The 16473-nt window shown below is 46.5% G+C and overlaps 4 protein-coding genes across 4 annotated transcripts; 1 reads left to right on the forward strand and 3 right to left on the reverse strand.

The window, feature by feature from the left end:
* Window positions 1–2835: 2835 nt before the first annotated feature.
* Window positions 2836–4633, reverse strand: BGW36DRAFT_432699 (uncharacterized protein; the record flags this gene model as incomplete). Its single annotated transcript, XM_046221167.1, has 4 exons — window positions 2836–3164; window positions 3211–3863; window positions 3923–4060; window positions 4125–4633. 4 exons carry the CDS (start codon window positions 4631–4633, stop codon window positions 2836–2838), a joined length of 1629 nt encoding a protein of 542 aa, XP_046067121.1.
* Window positions 4634–5948: 1315 nt separating this feature from the next.
* Window positions 5949–6516, reverse strand: BGW36DRAFT_432700 (uncharacterized protein; the record flags this gene model as incomplete). Its single annotated transcript, XM_046221168.1, has 2 exons — window positions 5949–6296; window positions 6430–6516. The coding sequence occupies 2 exons, from the start codon at window positions 6514–6516 to the stop codon at window positions 5949–5951; spliced, it is 435 nt and encodes a 144-aa protein (XP_046067122.1).
* A 2988-nt stretch (window positions 6517–9504) lies between these two features.
* On the reverse strand, window positions 9505–11801 carry BGW36DRAFT_401251 (putative THO complex subunit Tho1; the record flags this gene model as incomplete). The annotated part of the gene is made up of 7 exons (XM_046218728.1): window positions 9505–9898; window positions 9957–10270; window positions 10353–10487; window positions 10541–11203; window positions 11256–11374; window positions 11437–11515; window positions 11571–11801. 7 exons carry the CDS (start codon window positions 11799–11801, stop codon window positions 9505–9507), a joined length of 1935 nt encoding a protein of 644 aa, XP_046067123.1.
* A 303-nt stretch (window positions 11802–12104) lies between these two features.
* BGW36DRAFT_432702 (putative DEAD helicases superfamily protein) lies at window positions 12105–16437 on the forward strand (the record flags this gene model as incomplete). The annotated part of the gene is made up of 4 exons (XM_046221169.1): window positions 12105–12316; window positions 12369–12469; window positions 12524–15988; window positions 16052–16437. The coding sequence occupies 4 exons, from the start codon at window positions 12105–12107 to the stop codon at window positions 16435–16437; spliced, it is 4164 nt and encodes a 1387-aa protein (XP_046067124.1).
* Window positions 16438–16473: the final 36 nt, after the last annotated feature.

Here is a 16473-nt window from a genome sequence, read left to right on the forward strand (position 1 = left end):
AATAAATAAGCTTCCTTACGCACTAGAACGTACATACGCTTACTCCGTCCAGTCAGCGGTGGTGGCGATGCAACAAGCAGTTGAAGATAGACAGAGTGTCTGCCAAGTTGAAGAATAACTAGCCAGCGGAAGGCAGAGCCTCAGGACTTTCAGACACCCAAGGCTCTCGCGCGATTTAGTGATCCAGCGTCGGCATTTTCCCGCCATGATGATTACTGCGATGTTTATTGGCCAGCGTCGGAGAACTGCCCCTATCTATTAGAAACATACTGGTTCTAAGCCACAGCTTTATTGCTTCTATTCTATATCATAATATCTGGACGCTGGGATAGTTGGAAGCATGCGACTATTTCTAAGGGAATTCTCAACTGTCAATCTTGGAATAGAGAATAAAGGAATGATGAAAACACTATATAGATTCTATGTGGATTAAATTTGATTATTATATTTAACTTGAAAATTTTGTATAAATGCATATATATGCCTTCACGATGATATAATCTAAATTATACCAATTATTAGTCTAAATAAGTATATGCTTTTATCGAAACCAATATATGCACTAGGGGTCGCACTAGGCTGCTTCTGTTTTAGAGGTAGCCACTATACCCACACCATACCTAAAGCTCTTCACCACAAAAATATAAGCCTAACATAAAAATTTTGTATAAGTGACTTGATATAAGATATTAGAACTGCATTATAGTACTACTCTAATACCTTATTTTGGAGTTGTGTGAAATCAGTATTCAGAGTAACTTGTGGGTTTACATCTAGAACATTTGTTTTAAATTTGTTATTTATCTTTTTTTAATTTGTGAATTTCATCATAATAGATCTTATTATTACTATTTATTAACTCTTTTAAGAACATAAGAACTATGCTGATTACTGTCAACCTTTTTTTAAATTTCTTCTTCTTTTTCAACCCCCTTTTTGAATCATTGTCATGTCATGCCCTAAGCCCTAAACTCCGGCTGCAGGCAGCATGCCAGGCAAGCACGGCAGCGTTCTCCTGAATCGCCGAACTATGGTTCAGAAGAGGAATGCCTTAAAAGCTTGGAACAGGTATACAGAGACTTGGGCTGACTAATAGATTACAATTAGATAACACGTATTTCTTCTCTTTCCTCTCTTCTTCCAACAAGTGACTACCTTCACTCTTCGCACAGCAACCAAGTCGTATGGACACGAACCAAGGCGAGTTCCAACCTATATGAAGCCTCATATTTTCCACTTTCCTAGTCGAGCCACGGAGCCTGTCTAACATAGTGCAACGCCTAAGCCAACTACTGAGGTTGTACAGTCTTCCCGCTAGAATTCCCCGCTGTCTCATCTATTCCTGTTGGCTCTCACGTTTGACGTCCGGAGCTCGCGTGCAGAGGACTCGATGGTAGTATGGTCTTGGATGGTAGCGCTTCGGACATCGATCATGGTGTCACTGTATTTCTGAGGAAGCGACAAATTGCAGCAGTAGGTGCTAGTCTCAGTCAAAAGTTCCAAAAAGAACCACATACCTCGATGATGAGTTCAAAGAGCTCGGGGGCTCGGCTTCGGTACACTGAAAGGCAAGGATTCAAATCAGCAAAAGCTGAGCATCAAACAGAGGTGTCGTTTCATCATTGACCAGAGTCTCAGAGCGTAACAAGGTAACATTGAATCACTTGCCTTGATGATGTTGCCTAGTCGATTGCAAGCCCTGTAGAACTGAGAGGTCATTGTTCTCATCTCAACTCATCCTATTGAGGAGTGCTGACTCAAATTGTGCTAACAAAAACCCGTCGACAAATTGAACCAGAAGATTCAAACAACAATCGAGACATGTAATGAAGATACTCGTCAGAATGCATGTTGACCTCAAAAGACAACGAGGAAACAAACGAAGAGAGGATTCATCGAATGGAAAAGGTGGAAGAAAGCGGAAATAGGTATGCATGAGCAGTTTCCTCCATTCTAGCCTTACATCAATACGGAAACAGCTATCTAGTTTACTTAGGTGGACTTGGGGCCTCCTTCTTCATGTACCCGGGAGAAAGTGAAATGGCAACTACAACCTACGGTTAGGGTTCAAGCGCGGTCATTCAGAGCTAGACCTCCTAAACTACCTATCCTACAGGGACAGTGTAAAACAGTAAAGAAGGGTTCCAGGTTATATTACTTCTTTCTTTATTATTCCGTTAGAAATTGGAAGTTACTGTTAGATGGTCCCTGGCTCTGGACGCGGAGTATTTTAAATTGACTCTACCAGCCACGACAGATAGACAAGCTGTAGTTTATACGAGGCAGATGACTGCAAGAGGACAATGATGTTTATGTATATATGTACTGCTTGTATATCACTTGAACTCTAACATGATAATCTAAGGACCTATATCAACCCTACAAACCTCGAAACTCGAAAACCGCTTGACTTGTTGTGGCATATCATGTCATCAGAGGTTGCTAGCGACCGCAGAAGTCCGACAGGTTAGTGCAATGCTGAGAGTTACAGGTGGAAATGCGGCTGTTTTATGGACTGTCATTTTCGGCATTGATTTCACAGGTTCCTATTTTCTATATGTAATTTTGTATGAATTCCTGCTCATGCTAGCTACCCATCAAAAAGACCCAAACTCGCTGCCTAAATCATTAAAAACATTATGTGGTATATAAATACAAGGTTGATATATAAAAGAATCGATCCCCATTTTGCCATGCCTCGAAGCACAACTACAAAGGGTAATAAAATGCTAAAAATGTAAAAGATGCTTTCGAAAATACAGGTACTTTTGACCCGCAAAAGCCAATAATTGTCCTATTATAGCAATCTGCTTCATCAACCAAAGCAAAAAAGTGTCATCGTGCATCTCCTGGGTACGAGGCCCCAAATTTACCCATATCGCCGTCATAAGGATAGCCCGTAGGCGAATCGTAACTTGTTTCTGATCGAATAAATGAGGCCGGCAAACTAACTGCAGAAGTATTTTCTTGTGCGTATTGGTAGAAGGAATCATAATTATAAGACGGCGTAAATGGCGAAATTTGGTATTCTTGTGGAGGAGGAAGATGGGCTGTCTGTAGTGGAGGTACTTGTCGAAAGTTTGCCGGAGAAAAGCCGGCGTGCGATTCAGATACAGCTTGGCTGGATGGGGGATATACTTCGTTTTGGGGTTGTCGTGAATGTCCTATTGGATTGTCAGTGCTATCTTCCCCTGGGCTAGGAGTACATACCTTGATACGCCAACCTAGACTGAAAGCTTCCATCATTTTGAGTACCTTGTCCGGCAGAACTTGCTAAAGATGAATGTCTATCATAAGATGATGCATCTGATAATGATCCACCATGTTCTTGGTAGGTATTCCCAGGGCGATGAACCATGGAATCTGAGTGTATTCCAGAGTCTAATGATGACATATGTATTCTCGGCGTATGTAATTGTTGCCAGGAGCCGGTATATGAGGTAGAAAAGCTGTGGGCTCGAGCATAGCCTTGAGGGTGTGCTTGATGCATACCCGGAATCCCTGGCAAGCTAACGGTTGAGCTGGCAATTGTCATTCCATTGCTAGTATTTGATGTGGGGGAAATCGACTCAGATAAGACTGTTGAAACAGGGGAACTGGCGTAATTTCCATAAGCTGATGCTGCCGCAGTAGCAGGAGAAATGGAGTAGTTGTCAGTGGAGGTTCTTTGAAAAGTGTTCACCGCCAAAGGTTTCGAATAGCTGCTTGCAATTGACGATCGGTGAGGAGGACCAGAGGCTGAAGACTGTCCGGAAGGGTAGGCATGGTTTAGCATTTGAGATCTGTCGAAATGCTCAGGGAGTGCTCTGGACTTGAGTATTCTGTCCCGGTCTTGACTGGTGAGTCGCTTCAGTTTTGCTCTTCTAAATTTGGAATTTAGTCAAGAATCAAAGGAGGGTTTGAAACCAAGATTCTGCAATACCTATTCTGGAACCAAACTTGTACTTGACGCGGACTGAGGCCTGGGATTTCTCGCGAGAGTTTTTCGCGTTTGGCGGCATCCGGATGGGCCTGTCGAGTGAATTCGCTCATCAGGAAACGAGTTTGGTTGTGAGTGAGGCTACATTCTTTAGTCCTTAAGATTCTTGACGCTTCGAACAAGTTAACAGAAAATCAATCCATACCGAAAACGCTTGGATTTCTTTTTATCAATCGCCCCATCACCGGCAGACATTGCCGTATCATCGGTGACCTCATCACCGTTGCTGAGATCATCTGCAAGGTCATCATCGTTCTCCATTTTAAAGCCGCTGGTTTCATGTTCTCTATGTACCGGTTCCTCCACAGCAATTTTATTTTCGCTGTGATGACACTCTTCGGACCTTCTTGGCTGGGAAATCTGGCCGCCTTCCGTCTTGATGTCGGGATCAAATGTTTTGGGAGGTTGGCACATGTCATTTTGCTCTGACAGGTGGGATAAAAATCGCTCGCTCTCTTCAACTTTCACGTTGGATTCTTGTTGATTATTGCCGGAGGACTTTTGTGACGAAAAGGCCGTGGCGCCAGAGTGAAGACTCATCTTATCTTCCTGGTCTTGATTGTCTCGCCCTAAAAGTGTCCGGTTTGCTGCGCAAGAAAGGTGGTACAAAGTCGACACCGGATTGGGAAGATGACGGACGCCAATGACGGACATTTCAGGGAGCTGGAGGTGGAGGTCACAGAATGCGCAGTTTGTTCTCAAAGTAAGGTTTCCTTTTTACAGTTTGTAGGGCAAAATCAATACCTTGATCTAGACGAAGCCTCGAACCAGCCGAACGTGATGAAAGAAGAGAAGAGTATTAAAATTGGACAAGAGTAAAAGAACAGTATGGTAACTGCGAACTGAATGGCTTCTAGAGTAGTTGAGAGAGTCTGATACCAAGATCAGGCTACATTTGGCGCAACATGGATTCGCCGATCGTTACGCATGTGCCGCACAATGGTTAGTCGAGCCTCGTTAGGCAAATCAGCCGTGATGTGGAACTCTGAAGGTTAGCGACTACTTAGATAGTTTGTATTGCCGTGCTACCAGACGTTCTGATTGGGTGACTTCAGGATCAAATTGTATCCGAAGGCGGGTGCAGGTAAATCCCAGTCCACGGATGGAAAATTGGGAGGGAGATGAATGGGTTTCAAGCACTCCAAATCAAGGCTTGACACTGCGAGTAAAACTCAAAGTGAGCAATGACGGCATGCAAAGCAGAACCAAATCTCGTTAGATAATATGGTGAACTGCGGGTTTGACAGAGAAAACCAGGGCTGGTGAGCCCGTTGTATTGTCGTTGAGCTTCCAGACCAGGAGCGATGTCTCTGTAGGCTGCACCGATTGCACTCTGCACAGTGCAGTGAGATGGGCGCTCCAGACACTGGGGACTAGGGACTAGGGTCGTTTAGGATAGCTCGAGGATGAGGTGGCTGTCTAGCGAGATAATGGCAAACATTAATCTGATCTGAAACTAGAAGCGATATTAGACAGTGGCCTGGGCGGGGGAGAGTGGGCGGATTGACAGAGGATCTGGCCTTGCTGCTCGCGCATCAGTTCGTGACGCAGACCTAATCCCTCAAAGTCAATCTGTATGAAGGGTGACCCACCTCATTCACCGGCGACAAGAATGAAGCTTCCTCTAACTTTGCCAAGATTGTATCGGATCAGCGAATGGCCACGGGAATGACAGTCGACGTCGAGGCACACAGTAGCAATAGAGAGAAGCAGGCGGTGGCAAGGTGCAGACCCGGCTCCGCATCAAAGGAAGGAGCGTGCCCTGCGTATGCTGCCTTCCGTTTTGGGGCGGGTGGGAGTGACATCAGGCGAGGCAGGAGGCAGGAGGCAGGAGGCAGGAGGCAAGAGGGCAACTGCCGGTCCTCGATCCGTCGCTCGCGCCTTCTCTACGGGCTCCTTCCTGCGGGCATGGCTAAGCTGACTAGACTATCTGCACTCTCGTCTCGTTCCTTTTCTTCCATCTTCTTGCTTAGATCGCGGCATGTCTGTTGTTTGGAGATGCACGGTTCTTCCAGACAGACCCTTTCCGTACAATATCATCGTCTTGGACGCCTCCATCCCCGAGTCCACCAGAAAAAAAAGGTGCGGCCCGCAGAGCATGGCGCTGCCAGTTTGCTAGCTGCACGAGGGATTTAACGAGGTCAGGGTCATAGTCGGCGCCAGGAGAGCCGGGGGTCAGGACCATCCAACGAGGAGTAGCACCACTGATTTGCCATGCCTTGAGCGGCCCAGGAAATCGACCAATGCATCGTCGGCTAGCAGGGGCCGGAAGGGGGGGGTGACAGAGCACACTGCCCATCCAGTGCCATTCTTTGCTCTGGTGGAGAAAATATCAGTCCGACCTTCTAAGAAAGCCCAAGTCCCACTTGCAGAGCCGTCGGGCTAATGATTAGGGCATGTGCAGCAAGCATCAATATCTACCTTTGGTCCGGGACCACAAGTATACGTACTAGCCACCACGCCCTCCGGAGAGCACGGACGCCTGGGGTCGGGAGAAAGGCGAAACGGCAGAACACCATGTGGTAGAAGCGCCGCATGGCCAATTAGATTGGCATTTACTCCCTTCGTAGTTTTACTTAGTTGGCTGCTAGTGGCAGTCTACTGATGGCTACCTCTTGTTGGCACCAACGGCTTCCACACGAGCAAACCTGACCGACAATATTGCAGCCACGGAATGGTCCAAGGACGAGGGTTTGATGGCTATAGACTAGACTATAACGCCATTCTTATGTTCAGCCTAGTGTGCGGTTGGTAGCAAACCAAAAAGAAACGTTTTGACGACGATACAAGGATATCACTCCAATGCCAAACTTTGCCTGGCCAGCCCTAGCTCGGAAAGTACATTTGAATCTCAATAACACTCGCCAATGCAACCAACCCCTCTGTGGAGACATCCCTAGACCGAACGGCTGAAAAAATGGCAAAGTCGACATGCATTTCCATGGAAGCTAGCACCGGTTTGCATTTGGGAGACAAAGATACTGGTTGACCAGCGAGTGTCAACGCAGCAGGCTCCACACTTGGCTAACATCGCGGACGTATCCGTATCCGCCGATGTGCCAGGAGAGGAAGATTAAAATAATAGTTTCAGGTCCGGTGCATGACTAAGGTCGCACTTCGTTAGGTGGGTCTAGAGAGGTTGATTTCTTGACTAGCCGGAAGTAAGTTCAGCATGAAGAGATCGAGTAAATAACGACATCGTTCTTTCTTTGCCCCGTTCTAGGAAAAGCTACCATCAATCAACCTACGGCAAGCCGAAGAGTACCAACAGTCCAGCACTATATTAACTTATAGAAGCTATCGGCTGGGATTATGATTTGTATCCATCTCGCACCAGACATGAGCGGAGACCCAGTGGATCGATCCATCCGGATGTCTAACCTTTTTTAACCGCATTGCGGATCTGATAGTACAGACACGGAAATCTCAAAAGATTAATGCTCTGATAAGTGGTTTATCCGGATAGATTGGGGATTGCAAGTCTTTTTCGCAAGCATATCGGTTTCAAATCGTTTCAGGGGCAGTTTTTATTTACTTGGAAGTTCAGTCAGTAATGTCCTTTTTTGAACTACAGCGACCCGCAAAGTCCCAACATCAACGGCATTATTTCGGTACGGCGGGTAAATAATTTCAGGGCCGAAACCTTGTCGACACACAAGCTATACCTATTAGCGGGTCAAACTCATCGTGCAGATGATTTCCAGGACCGTGGGATGGAGGCTCAGCCGAGCTTCAACCTGCATGTGCCTGTCTCTCGTATAGGGTATGAATATCACCCACTGTTTCTCTTTCCTCGGCCACTCTTCCTCGGCTACAGGGTCTGTGCTATGATAGGTAGTGATTTGATGGCTTTGATACTGCGGGGAATGTCGGACGCAGCCAAGGGACGCAGGGGACGCACGTAGCATCATCGCGTTAGTTCTAACTTTTGCCTCCGGATAATTAGGGATAATAAGTAGTTCACCGAGGTGCAACAATACTAATCAGTTCGGCTTTGGTCGCCAAGATGGGGCCACGGTTATCATCGCCAACGCTTAAATACCTGCAACCTTTCCTCAATCAAAAGACTGGCAACGAAGCACTCACGAGTTGAATCTCCTTAAGAATGGGTATACTCGGCCAAACCGAGTAAATTCCGCACGGCACCAAGTAGTATTCACGACTCACCAGGACCTATTCCTTCTTCGTAATCCTGGTGTTTGATGATCATGGTGCTCCGTGGCCCCTCAGTTTTTTACCGCATATGACTAGCAGGTCTGCGCCACAATTGGTGGACATTTACCCTGTTAGCGGTGACAGAATCGCCCTCAATTGGCCTGTGTTTTTCCGCCGCCATGGCTCAATCATTCCTAGCTCGTTCGCGGTCTAATACTGACAGCAGTCACTAGTATGGGTCCATAGTTAACTAGTTCATAAGTTACTACTCCCTGACGAAGCATTCAATGATCGCTGATCCACCGTGATCACCAATATGAGTAAATGAGACGGCCCCATCATCGAACATTCGATGGATTCGGCTTTCTGCAGGCTAACGGCGGACTCTGAAGGTCATCTTTCGAGCCGGTCCCAACCGCCATCGACCATGGGCAACGCCCGGCCGGCGCTATATGGCCCGGGAAATGCGAGGCGAGGGGAGGCTTACGTCCAAAAGACCGCGCCGATATGGCCAGCTGCATGATAGCCGAGAATTTGAAACCGGCGCCTGTCTCTAGGAAATTTTAAAAAATTAAAACTACGCGCCCACTATGCACAGACTTAGCTAATGATGTTCTTTCTTACATAAGATGTGCAATGGGGTATGACGCAAAATACTAATACTTTTTTTGATTTGCCCATCTGCTTCCTTCAATCCTGGTTCTGTGCGAATCGGTCAAGGGTTTTGCTCCGTGTCAAGTTGGGTTTACGTCAAAACCTGACTGGCATCGGAAATTAAAACAAGAAAGGCGCAGCCACGTAATGTCAATAGAGGGCCGATTGAATCCGCAACCTAAATATTACTTTGTTTCATTTTAACTGCCCATCATACTGCGATACATCCGACCCAATAAATGAGAATGGCCGGGAAGTTGGGAAATTACTGATTACAATAACACTCTTGCAGTCTTTCAGTAGCATTAACTACTACGTATATCAGCTGAGCTGATAATGATGAAATCTACTCTTACAAAACCCTCGAATAGCATAGCTGCCTTCACCGTCACGAATGGCCGAGGCTAGTAAACCTCAGTCATAGAAGTTTATCTTCTACAAACCTGGGTTGAAGACGGTATGTTTGATTTATACCAAAATCCGCGGCGCTGATCAGTCGTCAGAGCTGATCCTGGTGAAAATGGTTGTCCCATGTTCTTGCCGAATGTGTCCTGTTTCGAATCTGACATAAGCTTTTTGTTTTACTCACTCGTCAGTCTACAGTCTGAATGAAGGAGGTAAACCTTGCATCCGCGTAGACGGTATATCTGTATCTGATCTGCGAGAGATGCCTAGTGACGACTACACGTCACGAGGATGATGGTTTATTGACATCCTTATGTAGCCGTGGCTGTTGTCTGTTCCGTTTCTTGGACCTGCGCCTCGTCTATCGTCGACTCCTGATGTTCTTCCCCATTTTCCTGCGCGTTCTCCTCTTTCGGCCCTTCGTTATCGGTATCTGCTTTCTTCTGCGCGTCCTCCGAGGGCTCTGATTCTGGTTCTTTGGTTTCCTCTGGTGCGCTCTCAAACAGCAAATTAATCTTTTTCCCATCCTCAATCTTCTCAAACTCAGCGAGCTTGCTGCGGGACGATAATCGTAGGGTTCGCCACACCTTGCTCGCTTTCGATCGTAGCGCAGCTTCCTTTTCGTCTTTCTCTTTGGCCATGTCGATGTCGAATTCATCGTCAAGGATGGCCATCATGAAAGAGTCTGGTGCGGGGGTTCCGTATCTGAGATGAGTGAGTTAGATAGATTCATTAAAAGAAGCTGGTTGAAGAATCTGCCTACCGATCTGGTTCTTTCAGTTGTTCTAGACTAGTAGTAGTGTTCCCTTCTGACAGAAACGTGAGATCGAGGGATCCTATTGGCGCCGGTCTAAGGCGTTTGCTGGAGTAAATCTTCACGGCACCCTCGCGAGCCTTGAGGCAGTCCTCCTCTTTGATTGCTGGCTTTTCAATAGGCGGGCAGTTTTCGACTTTCCAGCGAACCCAGTTCTTGTCACGGGAAAGTACTGTGTCGACCATTCGGTAGTAAAATTTACCGTCAACGCCTTGCTGTAGATAATCGGCGACGATATCTCGTGTTTGTGTTGCCCATTTGGCCTATACTTGATTAGTGGAGGTCTCAAAACGGATTGTTTGGAATACTTGCATCTTCCTCGCTGATGGTGTACTGGTAGAGCACAGTCTTATTTACCGCCTTCCCCGGTTGTATCAACTTCAAAAGTCTTTGGCGGGCTTGTGGGGTCAAAGACAGTATGAAATCTAGTAGAATCAACGCCTGCACAAGGACATGCCGGCGAAATGCAATGTCATTCACCTAAGCATATCAAGTCAGCTTATGCAACACAAAGAATTAATTATCAAAATTACCTCCAGGTCAAATAACTCGCGGCTAGTTAGGTATTTAGGGTTGAAATTATTCGACACTTCCACTCCATCTCCATTTCGCTTACGTTTAAGGCCCCGACGGAGCTCCTCCGGAGCTTTCGCAGCACTTCGAGTGTCGATGTCCGTGTTAATTGACTTGAAAGTAGACAATGTTTTCTCCAGCCCGGACCGGAAGGATGCAAAGTTCTCTGGGTTAAACAACCTGGTCGGCGATGAGAAAAACGCTTGCAAGCCCCAGAAAACGGGATATAGTGTATCCAGGTCAATAGTAGCCTTTGTATTCTCATCGTTCTTCTTTTCATTTGGCGAGGAATCTGGCACATGGCCGTTTGTTTCTTTTGCGGACTGAGTAGCTTCGCTTTCATCGGTTTGTTGATGCTGTGTCTCGACTGCTTGTTCACTCTTCTCAGTAGGTTCAACCTCCATGGCGTCGCCCTCTGGTTTCTGCACAACATCAAAGGTGGTGACATTCTCTGTGTGAAATTCTCCTCGAAGATTGACAGAGCTCTTGTCACCTAGTGGAAAGCTCTGAAACATGTATATGAAAACCCGGCCACAAAATACGGTGTCTTCTGCTCTCGAAAGCCGACGAAGTAATTCATTGCACGAACGCAGTATAATCAACTTCTTCGACTCAAAGTGTTTCTGCAAAACTGTCAGATCGTTTTCCTGTGCCATGGAAGCAAGCATTTTGTACCGCTGTATTGATCTCCCTTCGAGACTCTAAATAATCAAAAACCTTTCGACATCCCTCAACAGTTTGGCTATCCAGGAGCTCTTCGATCAACCAGAAAATAAGGCCAGCTTCGCATTGTTCTATATCCAAAACCACAAATTAGATGCGACCGATCATGGCGCCGGATCAACGAAGGACGAACCGTTATCGGAGAAAATAGATACAATGTCCAAGAGGTTCCAGACATTGACGAAGGCAGGCTCATCTATCGAAGTAGAAGCCTATATCGAGCTATTAGCTTAAAGGAAAAGCGATGCGACAAGGCTGCTTGGTTACCAGAAGTTCGTAAAACTTCTCCCTGAATGCAGTTTCAACAGCCGCGTATTTATGCGGTTTGTTCAACTCGATCTCAGACTTAGGATGTACGCGCCATATAGAGTCACCAAGGTGTGCTTCCATCAAAGGCGGTTCGACATTGTTGCTTTGTTTGATCTCTGTTGCTGTCGCCAGCAGATCTCGCACCAGGTTGCGATACGCGTTGACAGACTCGATGACGGTGTCGGACATTTTCCTAAGAAGAACCGGCGGGCCTTCCTCTCATACACATAGGAGCGCACGAGGGGCGACGGCGAGAAAAGAGCTGATTGTGAAGCAAAGCAAGAACTGTGCCTGAATGGGAGCTGTTAATGAGTTCTAACGGCCCAAGGCATCGGCCAATCGGCGGCGCGGCGGCGGCTCCGCGAAAACGACGCTAACTCAAAGCACTCGCTCGTTCTTAAAGAGTCTCGCGTCGCCTGCAGCTTGGGAGCGATTGCATTTGCCAATTTTTTACCACTGCGCCGACGAACGGGACTAGAGATACCTTCTGCCATGGCGCAGAATCTCGAAACCAGGCTGTCTGTACCTGACTTGCAGGAGGACAACCCTTGGGTAATTCTCGCGAAAAAACACTGGTTGAAGCCGAGCAAATCTCGCAAAGCGAAGCAAGACATCATCACCAGTGAAATATGGAACCCACTTGAGGCCGAAAAGTTTCCTACACGGTCGCTGTTGACTCTGGAGAATCTGAATATTCTGGAAAAGTAGGCTGCCCGAATAATATTTGCATCCTTTGCAGGCTAAATTTTTCCCCAGGCTCCTCTGGCCCACCTATACCGAAGATTCGTCGAACCACCATGTCCTACTGATCGCTATAATTGTAGGCATTAAACATGGAGAACATTTGCCAATATGGGGTAACTTATGAGTCCTATCAATTGCTGCGCGCGTCACTAATTAGAGCATACTAGATCACTTTCTCGATCGTCCCGACGATTTCTCCAATCTGTTCCATCGAATTTTGTCTATGAGCTTCGATGCGTCGCTTTCTGGATTTTCGAGGCTGTCAATATTGTCTTTCATCATAAGTTGCTTCCAATCACTCGAAAATAACATGATTCGGAAAGAATGTGCGCCGTTAGTATCGATATCCATTTGGCATAACCTGTCTACCGAAGAAACAAGGGATCAAACTCTAGAAAAGGCACCGATCTTGAAGAAGGCATGGCGTGCTGCAGGAAAACGTTACGATGCTGCGGATGAATCCACAAAATCGAAAATCCGATTCGAAAGGTCGTGGCTCTTCACTTTGCTGCTTGATTTTCTCCAAAAGCTTTACACCTCAGAACCAGCCCAAGTCGATAATATACGATACTGTGAGAGGTTTCTAGAGCTACTTGTGGACCTTGAGAGTCAGCTTCCGACAAGAAGATACGTTAACACTCTTCTAAAAGACTTGAATCTACTTGCTCTCATTCGACTTTCTCCCTCGTACAGTTCTCCAAATAACGCCTTGATCCGGGATTTCTACTCTCTACTACAACACTTTGTAGATTTTGCTATCAACGACTATACAGGAGAATCTTTGTCTACGCAAGACGTGTATGATATTCACTGTCAACAACTAGCTCGGCTACAAAGAACCGCCATCAAGCATTTCAAGGGGAAATTAATGATCCTCGCCCTCTCCAACTACGGATCCATTGAACAACGGTCAGAACTCGAAGGAAGTTTGTCTGTGCTGAATGATGTCGAGCTCCAAGATCTCTGTGCACGACTTGGCTTTAGAACTTCATACCCGAAACAATTTCAAGTGCCAGCTAGTCGACAGCTTTATCTCGAGGTTTTGGTGTCTCATTTTGAAAGAAAGCTCTCTTTTCAAGAGTCAGCTACCAAACTCAGCATCTTGCCTACCGAGGAAACCCTCTATGATTCTGCTTTGTTGCGAAATGAGACTTATGATGGATCTCGGCCCCTTGCCATTCCCAAATTGAATCTTCAATACTTGAGTTTGGGTGACTTTATGTGGCGCTCTTTCTTACTATATCGTTCCGAGTCATTTTACGAAATTCGAAGGGATTTGGAGGCTATTGTGAAGCGACTACAAGCGCGACTGAACAAGGCAACTCGAGAAGTCACTTTCGAGGGATTTTCAAGAATGGCGATTCCGATACCTAAACCAGCCATTATTGAGGTGGCTCCGGCAAAAGTTGGGGCGACAACACCAGCCTTTGTCCGAGCTGAAGTTACTCTAGAGGTTGGTCGCCTCAATGATAATATACGAAAAGAATGGGAGGCTCTCCGACCGGATGATGCCGTGTTTCTACTTGCAGTCACACCTCCGGCCTCATCAAGATCCATCGATTTCAGTGACCAACCTTCTTTAACGCATGTTCGTACCGCTGAAGTAGTACAGGTCTTGGATGAGAACGGGCGTGCATTGCGTGAACATCGATCAAATCAAGAGAATGGATACACTCGAAGACCACAGATCAGACGGTTGCTTCTGAATTTAGACACAACCGCGTTTCAAGCAGACAACACCCGCAAGTCTCAAGGAAAGCCTGATATCTACCCATTGATTAATGTTGTAGTGCGAAGGAAAGGAAGAGAAAACAATTTCAAACCTGTGCTTCAAACGATGCAACAGCTTATCACGTCGGATGTTGCACTTCCTTCGTGGTTTCAAGAAATTTTTCTTGGTTATGGTGATCCGTCTAGTGCTCGCTATACCGAACTTCCTAACCGTGTCAAGTCTCTTGACTACCGCGACACATTCCTAGACTGGCAGCATCTAGTTGAGAGCTTTCCCGGAAAGACGATCGAGCCTCATGCCCAAGAATCCTCCAGTTTTGGTCCGCCCTATGTTCTTCAGGAAGTGGATACACCTCTTCCAAGCATCTCTATCTCGTCGAAGAAGCGTCGACGGGCCCACGCCGATGCGCAGCCTGAAGTGAGCTCGGTTCATGTATCAACCTATAAGCCTCCAAACCGCGGTCCATATCCGGTAGATGCACCTAAGCTCAACTCCGTTCGTTTTACGCCTGCACAGGTCGAGGCGATAACATCAGGCAGCCAACCAGGACTAACAGTCATTGTTGGTCCTCCAGGAACAGGAAAAACCGACGTGGCAACACAGATTATAAATAATATTTATCACAATTTCCCGAACGAACGAACACTTCTCGTCGCTCACAGCAACCAAGCTCTTAACCAGCTTTTTCAGAAAATCGTGGCGCTTGATATTGATGAGCGCCATCTTCTCCGACTGGGCCACGGTGAGGAAGAGTTAGAGACCGAGACAAATTATAGCAAATATGGACGAGTCGAATCGTTCCTGGAGAACCGCGGTCATCTGTTGGCAGAAGTAGATCGTCTAGCCGCTTCGATTGGAGCTTTAGGTGCTCATGGTAACTCATGTGAGACGGCCGGATATTTCAACACTGTTTATATTCAACCGGCATGGGTGAAATTCTGGGACAAGGCACATTCTGAGCAATCCTCTGTTGAAGATATCGTGAATTCTTTCCCATTTCACTCTTATTTTGCAAATGCGCCCAAGCCTCTCTTCGAACCTGGAAGTTCAAAGGAAGCTGTTCTGGATGCTGCCACAGGCGGACAACGTCATATTGATAAGATCTTTTCCGAACTAGAGGATATTCGTCCTTTCGAGATTTTAAGACAGCCTCGCGATCGCGCAAACTATCTTCTTATCAAAGAGGCTAGGATAATCGCCATGACTTCCACACACGCAGCAATGCGACGCCAGGAAATCGCTGAGCTAGGTTTCCGTTACGACAATGTTATCATGGAAGAAGCGGCGCAAATCACCGAGATCGAGACCTTCATTCCATGTGCATTGCAGGATATGTCGAATGGAGAATTACCGTTGAAACGAGTGGTCCTATGCGGCGATCACTTCCAGAATTCGCCTATTGTACAGAATCTCGCGTTTAGGCAATATGCCAATTTCGAGCAAAGTCTCTTCCTACGGCTAGTCAGGTTAGGTGTACCTACCATCACACTTGACCAACAAGGCCGAGCACGACCGAGCATTGCGGACCTCTTCAAGTGGCGGTATCAGAATTTGGGACATCTTCCTGCAATTGAAGAGAAACAAGAGTATAAGATTGCCAATCCCGGTTTCCGTTTTGAGTATCAGTTCATCAATGTCCCGGATTACAATGGCGTCGGCGAAAGAGAACCTAGTCCTCATTTCATCCAAAACGTTGGAGAAGCCGAATACGCCGTTGCCATTTTCCAATACATGCGACTTCTCGGGTATCCGGCATCAAAGATCTCGATTCTCACGACCTACGCGGGACAAAAAGCTTTGCTTCAAGATGTCGTGAACCATCGCTGCGCAAAAAATTCACTTTTCGGCTCGCCTAAGATTATTACTACCGTTGATAGATACCAAGGTGAACAAAACGACTGTAAGTTTTTTGTTAATAAACCTGAATTTTGTAATACTCAAATACTGACTTGATACTACACAGACGTTATTCTTTCCCTTGTTCGCACGCGAACAGTCGGTTATCTACGTGATCTTCGACGTCTGACTGTGGCACTGTCTCGGGCTAGACTCGGTTTATACATCCTCGGTCGACAAGACGTCTTTGCCTCATGTTATGAACTAAAACCGGCATTTGACATGCTCGCACAGAGACCTAACAAGCTGATGCTCGTGCCTGGTGAATTGTTCCCCACGACTCGGTTACAGGAGGATGAAATCGAGGCTACAGCAATGGAAAGTGTCGAGCATATGGGCCAATATGTCTTTGAGATGACAGAGGCAAAACTCAAGGCGTTGGGCGCCGAGCCTATAATTGAAGACTATGAGCCGGATGCAGAGAACGAAGAGTTGTTCGACGAGGATGAGTAGATGCCAGTTGCTGCCATTTTGCCATGTTCTTTCGTC

Source organism: Talaromyces proteolyticus, assembly GCF_021365285.1.
Source record: "Talaromyces proteolyticus strain PMI_201 chromosome Unknown BGW36scaffold_13, whole genome shotgun sequence".
Classification (NCBI taxonomy): domain Eukaryota; kingdom Fungi; phylum Ascomycota; class Eurotiomycetes; order Eurotiales; family Trichocomaceae; genus Talaromyces; species Talaromyces proteolyticus.